Source organism: Electrona antarctica (assembly GCF_951216825.1).
Source record: "Electrona antarctica genome assembly, contig: scaffold_32, whole genome shotgun sequence".
In the NCBI taxonomy this organism is placed as follows: domain Eukaryota; kingdom Metazoa; phylum Chordata; class Actinopteri; order Myctophiformes; family Myctophidae; genus Electrona; species Electrona antarctica.
The window spans coordinates 1,049,517-1,059,173 of NW_027638678.1; the positions used below are offsets into that span (position 1 = coordinate 1,049,517).

The 9,657-nt window shown below is 41.4% G+C and overlaps 1 protein-coding gene across 2 annotated transcripts; it reads left to right on the top strand.

Annotated features, from left to right (window-relative positions):
* Positions 1-509: 509 nt before the first annotated feature.
* On the top strand, positions 510-5,172 carry LOC306917850 (uncharacterized protein). 2 transcript variants are annotated; one of them, XM_079530747.1, is made up of 6 exons: positions 510-578; positions 844-1,001; positions 1,508-1,569; positions 1,683-1,774; positions 2,271-2,380; positions 3,587-5,172. In XM_079530747.1, exons 2-6 carry the CDS (start codon positions 939-941, stop codon positions 3,959-3,961), a joined length of 702 nt encoding a protein of 233 aa, XP_079386873.1. In that variant the 5' UTR covers positions 510-578; positions 844-938; the 3' UTR covers positions 3,962-5,172. The 2 variants fall into 2 exon arrangements, with proteins under 2 accessions (XP_079386873.1, XP_079386874.1); XM_079530748.1 differs by having other exon boundaries at positions 1,508-1,548.
* The last annotated feature ends 4,485 nt before the right edge of the window (positions 5,173-9,657 follow it).

A 9,657-nucleotide genomic window follows, 5' to 3' on the forward strand; every position in this document is an offset into this window, starting at 1 on the left:
ATCAACCCAGAGAAGGAGAGCACATCTTATCTATAGTTGTGAATCCTAGGTCTACCTTGATTCACTCTCACCATGATTAGTGAGATTGTTGATTATGGTAAGATTCATAGTTGCGCACGTGCGTGTGTGGACACACACACACACACACACACACACACAGTACTTAGATATACACACATTAATAATTTGAATTCTATTTTATCAGGTCAACCCAGATGGTGGAGAAGACGACCAAAGACCAGGAACCTTTGAGTAACATGATCTTCGAATATGGCCTTTTAAAACAAGTAAGCTTAAACATTCAGTACGCATTTCATAGACACAAACACACACATACACCACCCTCCAGTTTTTATTATTTTTTAATTGCTTTAATATAATCTACATTAGTTTATTTTCTTTACATAGCTGTATTATAATCTAAAGATTTTCTTCATTGTCCTTGTGTGTCTGCAGATGCATGTTCTTGATCAACCCAGAGTGGAAAGCAAAACGAATCACGACTTAGTGTGAATCCTAGGGTGTCTACCATGATCCAGTTTCTTTCGGACCATGACTGGGGCGTGATCTTGAATATGGTAAGAATTTTGGCCACGCACGCACGTGTTATTCGGTGCATTATTTTGGTGGCTTTCTTTCACATGTCCTCTCGGTTATGAGGGAACACGCATGCGCTTAAGACACTACACCCCGAAGAGACCCAGCTATGACCTGTGGTCCTGCACTGCTACCTATTGACCAAGGTTATTGTGATTTTGTTGGAAAATGAAACACAGAACATAAACTTGTAATAATAACAGTAATTCAATCCTAACTTATTTATTTTCCCCTCACAATTTGTAGAGCGGTAACAGCTCACCAGAAGGGTGGATGCCGTCAAGGAGTTGTCCAGCACCGTCAAGGAGAGCTTTTCAGGGGTGACAGAGAGGCTGGACAGGATGGAGGCATCCATCCTGCAAACGCCTCTTCCTGCCAGCCAAAAGATTCCCCAAGAGTTGTCTGTATGTACTTAATCTACCTATTTATCTTTATCTTCAACAGAGCCCCCCCCCCCCCCAACAGTACAACTCTAGAACCCCTTGTATAAATGTATGGCTGTGACCCTACCCAGAATATTCATATTTTAACTGGGGGCCCCACCCTAGCCACAACGCCTCAAACTGGGAGGCGTTGTGAGCTTGTAGATCGCCTTTTTTCATGTTTTCTGCTTTCTTATGTAATAGACAATTTGGTATTGAAAAGGTCTTGAAAGTCATTCAATTGTGACTTATGCAAATACCCTGTATACACTTACTGTATACTGTACGTTGGTTTGTTTACTGTTGAGTGAGGAAACGATGTGTGCACATTGAGCTGATCTGGGGGATCCTCAATCATCTATGTATTACTGTTAGTATAACAGTATGTCCAATATTATCCATGTATTATGGCATTAAGCATGTACCGATATTATCTATGCCCTCTCCATGAAGCATGATTAGACACCACTGTATTAATGTCCCTACAGGCCTCTGTCCGGAACACCTACAGAGAAATGGGAAAGGAATGGTACGTCCAGCCAACTGACTTGTACGTTTTTTTCCCCTCTGAAATGCCTCTGTTTGTGAAATAACAACGCATAGTCAATGGACATTTTTATCGTGTTATGCTGAATGATATCTTAAAAGTGTGATTATCCACAGCTTCAGGAAGGATCACAATGTGAGAGTGACCAAGGCCATTGTGGAGGCGATCAAGGACTCAGAGCCACACTGGGACCTCAGCTTGATCAGGAGTAAGTCTAACATCACATTCATTTGGCGACTTAGTCCTTTTGAAGTAGCAATTTTAACAATTGAGTGACCTAGCTTACCATGTGATCCTAGTTTACTGAGGCACTTCACTGTCTCTGCATTCTATGTATGTTTACCTTGCTTACTGTAAATCGCTCTTGATAAAGTGTGCTAAATGCCTAAATTGTAGATTAGTGTTGATTTGATACGGTTAAAAATAACAGATGGCACAATGACCAAATATTGACAAATGTAATATTGGTGTTATTTTTTTGTTAAATAGGTTGGTTTTCTATTCAAATGGTAATCATGTCTGTAGTGTTTGCTAAATAATAGGGGTCTCCCTGTCTCTATAGCTAGCTCGTCAGAGTACCCCCATTTAGTTTGACAGTTTACAGTTTGTCTGCTAATTTCTATCACCATCCTTTTGAGATGCCTTAATATAATACATTTAGAGATCATAATGTGGTATTTGTGTTGTCATTTGGCATTCACTAGAAGCCTGTAACAGGGCTTTTGAAAGCCTCAAGACAACCACACGAATTGAGCTGCCCGGGACATTGGAGGATGTGAAGAGGAAGAAGGCTCTCACTAGCCGGAGGGATCGGGTGAGCTATTGACCTGCTCTTACTGACATGTGAAATGTCAGAACCTGATGTCTCCCTTTTGACTGATACCTGTCCATTTAAACTCTAGACGGGCCTGCCCCAAAGTTATTAGTGCAGCTGCGCCCGGCAACTAGAGTTCTCAACAGGCCCGAATTAAGGCCCGGCCCTCATCAAACCCTGTACACAAGAGAATGTCCCCGCTACCACCCTTAGATCTCCATATATGGAGCTGACCTGTTCTGACATTCCATATGTTGATCTGACATCATCAAACACTGTACACTCAAGACATGCTCCTTATAGTCCGGCAGCCACGGTTATGGGGTGGGAAATTTGGTATATAGTCTTTTTTTTTATTGGCCTAAAATATTGTCTATATACATACATTCATGAATCCACTTGCTGACCGGCTGTCACTATTGGGCATTTTTTTTATAGGGGTTTCTTGTGACCCTACCATTAACATCCTATGGCAGGCAGAAATGTCAAAAATGATCTTTATGCTTTAAGTAGCATGTGACATGTCAAACTATGGGGTTTTCATGATTCTGAATCGATTCCAAGCATTAGTTTGAGGTCAGCACATTTTGGGCACATTGGGCTAGTGGCTATGGCTGCTTTTAGCCCAATGAGTGTTTTTTGTGCAAAACTAATGCTTGGAATGGATTCAGAATAATAAACCCCCTAGTTTGACATGTCGCATGCTACTTAAAGCAAAATTAAAGTTTGACATTTTTGCCTGCCATAGGATGTTAATTTTAAACAAAAGAAGCCTGTCGGCTGCCGGACTATTAGGCTATATGGAAAGAATTCATTCCATGTTGATCTGACCCTTCCATGCCAAAGCGCCAGTGCTCGCCCAGCACTGGCCAGCAGTCTACCGTCAACGAGTGCACACATCCGCCTCTTAGGTGTCTTACTGGTTTATTTAAGCCAAGGGATATAACAGTGAGGTGGTCATTACAGAGAAATCTGCTGCAGGACATGAAGCAGAGGGGTCATACACAAAGGGGTAGAATGTTTGGAGATGTGTGTAGTTGCCAATGACATAATAGCGTTGTCCCGATTTCTTTCAGACTGAGTAAAAGTACTTAATTGTTAGTACTCGCCAATACCGAGTACCGATACGAGTACTTTTTCTTTTCTTTGAGTAACCACTTAATTTACCCCCTTTTTCTCCAATTTAATTTCATATGCCTACAACAGTTGGCGGGGTGTGGAGCCCAAGGAGACCCGCATGAGGGTTCATTCTGGACTCTTTACCCTGAGATCCCCCCTGCTCCAGAGGGGTGTGGAGCCCAAGGAGACCCGCATGAGGGTTCATTCTGGACTCTTTACCCTGAGATCCCCCCCCCCCTGCTCCAGAGGGGTGTGGAGCCCAAGGAGACCTGCATGTGGGTTCATTCTGGACTCTTTACCCTGAGATCCCCCCTGCTCCAGAGGGGTGTGGAGCCCAAGGAGACCCGCATGAGGGTTCATTCTGGATTCTTTACCCTGAGATCCCCCCCTGCTCCAGAGGGCAAACGTCTGTACATAAAAGAGGCCCTGGAGGGTGAAGAGGAAGGGACTGGAGGAGTGTGAGTGCGTGAGTGTGAGAGGCATGAATTCCGTTTGTGTCCGAGCATAGGCATGGTAACGCCCCGCCTGCCTGTGACTGCCTGTCTTGACTGTCCTCCGAGGTGGATATGCTGGATAGTCTGATGCGAGGTTACTCCGTGGTGGGAAATGATACAAGTAGTATGGTATGATACAAGAGAACGCTAACTTGTACGTTTTATTTTTGTAGAAAAGGCAAACTAATATTGTTTATGCCGTTTGCTTTGATGGAATAATTTATTGAACATGCACGCCATAATATGATTTGATTTGGGTGTGTTTGTGTTGATTATTGTGTAATTTGTGTAAACTTGAAATATTATTGTACTATAAAAAGATATATTTTCCCTTCATCTTTATCTTAGTGTAATAGTATTAGTTTACTATAATTAGATTAATACATGATAATCAACACTAACACTTTATTTAGAACACACCCAAATCAAATCATAGTAGGTTACAACATACGTGTTATTCAATCAAAGCAAACTGCATAAACAATATTAGTTTGCCTCTTCTACAAAATTGTAGCCTATTTATTTCTCAATCTCACCACGGATTAATTAACCTCGCGTCTCCGAGGACAGTTAAGACGGGCAGTGTCTGTAGACCAATCACAGGCAGGCGGGGGGTTACCATGCCTCAGCCGTGCCTATGCTCGGACACAAACGGAATTCACGCGTGTGAGTGGTTTCCCCTCATCTGCTCCTCACCCTGACTCCCGTCGTCTGTGCTCCATCCTGTGCGCCATCATGTGTTCTTGTTCTTGTCCTGTTCAGACAAACTGAGAATGTCCTGGACAAACTGAGAATGTCCTGGCTACAATACTTTCAAGCTGCCTTTTTTTGTTTTAAAATGTATTTAAATGTTTAAACCTTCATTGTATTGTTCCTTCCTGTGACTTTTTCAACCTAGGTTCATGTTTTAGGTTATTATAGAAAGTAAAAGATTAATGTAATTTCTTTTTTCATTTGCTGCTTTTTTTTTGTTTTAGGAATTTTAGCTGTTTCATTTTTTCACATTTTTATAGCGATTTATTTTTGTATTATTTACTATAGTCTTACTAGACTCCAAGAAATTACATCTGGCCACAAAATATCACAGGATCTACTGAATGTGTCAAACGTACATGACAGTGTGGCTTCCTCCCAGTAGGCTATACCTTCACATTCAGTAGATCCTGTGATCTTTTGTGGCCAGATATAATATCGTGGGGTCTAGTAGGACTATAGTAAATAATAAAAAAATAAATCGCTATAAATTTTTGTAAAAAAGTACCCCATGCTCGAATGATTCAAAATTATGCCAGAATACACATTGCCTGGTCCCCACTACCCTTGATTCTTCCGCCCCCGAGTACACTTCATTCAACTGTATTCAATGCTTTCACGTTGCATCCGTATCTTTTGGAGGCATGGCCCCTGTTTTCAGGTTGATAAATAAATGTTTGTTTGCACTGAAGTGATTTTTGTTTTGTAAATTGTTTTTAGCTTGATGTTTATATTCAAAGTAGGTCGCCTTTTTGGATGAAACATTTGGTGTAGAGGGGAAAAAATAACTGGGCCTAGTATAAAGTTTTGGGTACACTGAAATATACAGGTCATATTCTGACAAGATACAACTGGTGTTCGGATTTAGGATATGACGACGGGTCATATTCTGACAAGATACAACTGGTTTTAGGACTTAGGATATGACGACAGGTCATATTCTGACAAAAGATACAACTGGTTTTAGGACTTAGGATATGACGACAGGTCATATTCTGACAAAAGATACAACTGGTTTTAGGACTTAGGATATGACGACAGGTCATATTCTGACAAAATACAACTGGTGTTTGGATTTAGGATATGACGACAGGTCATATTCTGACAAAAGATACAACTGGTTTTAGGATTTAGGATATGACGACAGGTCATATTCTGACAAAAGATATAACTGGTTTTAGGACTTAGGATATGACGACAGGTCATATTCTGACAAAAGATACAACTGGTTTTAGGACTTAGGATATGACGACAGGTCATATTCTGACAAAAGATACAACTGGTGTTTGGATTTAGGATATGACGACAGGTCATATTCTGACAAAAGATACAACTGGTTTTAGGATTTAGGATATGACGACAGGTCATATTCTGACAAAAGATACAACTGGTTTTAGGACTTAGGATATGACGACGGGTCATATTCTGACAAAAGATACAACTGGTGTTTGGATTTAGGATATGACGACGGGTCATATTCTGACAAAAGATACAACTGGTTTTAGGACTTAGGATATGACGACAGGTCATATTCTGACAAAAGATACAACTGGTTTTAGGACTTAGGATATGACGACAGGTCATATTCTGACAAAAGATACAACTGGTGTTTGGATTTAGGATATGACGAAAGGTCATATTCTGACAAAAGATACAACTGGTGTTTGGATTTAGGATATGACGACAGGTCATATTCTGACAACAGATACAACTGGTTTTAGGACTTAGGATATGACAACAGGTCATATTCTGACAAAAGATACAACTGGGGTTAGGACTTAGGATATTCATAGTAGTCATATCTTGACATTGGATATGACATGTATCCTGGATAAAATTAACTCCATATTCTAGAAGAATAAAATTGGTCCCATTCTGGAGTTTTGATATTCTCCGAACATGAAATCCATTACGGGAGTATATGTCAAGAATCCGGAGAGTATCCATACGGATATCACCGTATTTGAATCATATCTGGTAATATTCGGGCAACGATTTCTAGGGATTCTTGGGTTTTTCGCCCAGTGGTAATGCACCATCTATGTAAAGGTGTGTGTGTGTGTGTGTGTGTGTGTGTGTGTGTGTGTGTGTGTGTGTGTGTGTGTGTGTGTGTGTGTGTGTGTGTGTGTGTGTGTGTGTGTGTGTGTGTGTGTGTGTGTGTCCTTGTGTGTATGGGTGAATGTAATGCACCATCTATGTAAAGGTGTGTGTGTGTGTGTGTGTGTGTGTGTGTGTCCTTGTGTGTATGGGTGAATGTAATGCACCATCTATGTAAAGGTGTGTGTGTGTGTGTGTGTGTGTGTGTGTGTGTGTGTGTGTCCTTGTGTGTATGGGTGAATGTAATGCACCATCTATGTAAAGGTGTGTGTGTGTGTGTGTGTGTGTGTGTGTCCTTGTGTGTATGGGTGAATGTAATGCACCATCTATGTAAAGGTGTGTGTGTGTGTGTGTGTGTGTGTGTGTGTGTGTGTCCTTGTGTGTATGGGTGAATGTAATGCACCATCTATGTAAAGGTGTGTGTGTGTGTGTGTGTGTGTGTGTGTCCTTGTGTGTATGGGTGAATGTAATGCACCATCTATGTAAAGCGCCTTGGATAAAGGTGCTATATATACATTTACCATTTAACACTAGAAGGACAATAACTAGGGCTGGGACTCGATTAAAAAAAAATCTAATACATTTTAAGCATTGTAAATAATTCATCTAAATGAATCACATTTTATTTCAGAGCGAACATTTTTAACTAAAATATTTGCTTCTGGGGCGGAGGGGGGGGGGGGGGGGTCCCTGGAACTACATATTATCAGATGGGGGTCCGTGGCCCAATAGGGACCCCCAATAATTCTGGGGGTCCTTGACATGAAAAAGGTTGAGCACCACTGACATAGAAACATGAGGGTTTTTCAGAAAAATGTTAGGATTTAGAAGCCTTTTTTTTTTAATGGACCTCAGTCCAGAAGGGGTTAAAGCTGTCCTGTGTGTGTGACACTTCCACACATCAAACGGTCGGAGCGTGACAGACACACAGAGAGGGTTTTTTTTTTCCACATTCAAACCACTTCCTCTTTGCACAAAGCGTCGACGAGCCGATTGGCTGAAATCACTTCCTGTTAGCACAGAGCGACAAGAAGCTGAGTTGTTCTGCGGTCGGCCTTTAGTTTAAGAGACGGGGACGGGGGGGGGGGTGGGGACGGGGGGTGGGGGGGCTGGGGTGTTTGTGTCCTTAAGTAACATTAAGTGGAAGGTGGGGGGTTAAGTTGTCTACGTTGTCAGTGTATTAACCGTTTGACCGCTACCATTATTTAATCCCTCCGCCGCGTCCTGCCAAGGTTTTATCGCGCATGACACTTACTTTGAAGAGCCAAATATCCGTAATCGCATTTTACTATGAAACCATTCCGGTGGTGGAAAAAGTGTTGAGTTTGTGCTTGAAATGTTGCTGTAATTCTGCAAACTGTTAATAAATATTTCAATCAATCAATCAATCAATTGTCCTGTCCGGGGTTAGCTGCAGGCGCTGGTCTCAAAAACATGAAGGAAACCTGGCAGATAAATATATATACATATAATATATGTAATAAATATATATACATGAAAACTGAAGGAAGTTTCCTTAGACTTGAGAACATATAATTAATTGTATTTGTAAATGCTAGAGACTAGTTAACCCATTTTGGGCGTTAACCCCTTTTGGTGTTTTAAAGCATTATGTTATACTTTAGCTAATGAAAAATATCAGATCTACAAGCTCATAGCGCGGCACAGAGTGCCGCGCTATGAGCTTGTAGGTCTGCTATTTTTGAAAAATCGTGAAAATGTGGCCCAAATGTTTGAATATAATTATTTCAGAGCGAACGTTTTTAAACTCAAATCTTTGCTTCTGGGGGGTGGGGGTCACTGGAACAACATATTTTCAGATGGGGGTCGGCGGACAAATACAGATCATTTTTGGGGTTCTTGACATGAAATATTGAGAACCACTGACCTTAACAAACGGATGACTATTAACATCCGAGTGTGTGTGTGTGTGTGTGTGTGTGTGTGTGTGTGTGTGTGTGTGTGTGTGTGCGTGTGCGTGTGTGTGTGTCAGAGCATCTTACCAACAAGGAAATGGTCTCTTCATCCACCCAGCAGCAGAGGGTCTGTGTGAAACCACACACACAGCTCTGCTGTCAGACAGTGTGCGACTGTGTGTGCGTGCGTGCGTGAGTGCGTCAGAGCATCTTACCAACAAGGAAATGGTCTCTTCACCCACCCAGCAGCAGCAGAGGGTCTGTGTGTGTGTGTGTGTGTGTGTGTGTGTGTGTGTGTGTGTGTGTGTGTGTGAGTGTGTGTGTGTGTGTGTGTGTGTGTGTGTGTGTGAGTGAGACAGAGAGAGAAACCAAACACAGCTCTGTTCTCAGTCAGTGTCAGTCTGTCAGTTTGACAACATGAAACCTGCACCGACCTACATCACAGCATGTGAGTACTTTATTTATACAATATATAAATATACTATACAACATGAAACCTACATCATAGTACTTCATTTATACAATATATAAATATACTATACAACATGAAACCTACATCATATAATCGTCATATATAAAGAATAAAGAATCATATCATGTACTATATGTAGCCTACTTAATTTCAGTTCACTCCATTTAGGACTGAGGCCCATTCCAAAAACACCTTTAAATCCTGGCCTAAAAATTAAGTTTTCTGAAAAACGTCAAATATTTATGCAAACATTACAAAAGAATATATGTGGAAAACTCTTGAACATTGTAGAATAATTGTGAAACATTTTAACAACCCTCTGATCACAAACTTAACCCTGAGACAGACGATGTTCAGATACTACTATAGGGGGGGGGGGGGGCATCTGGCGGCCCGGGGGCCACATGCGGCCCCCACCTTCACTTG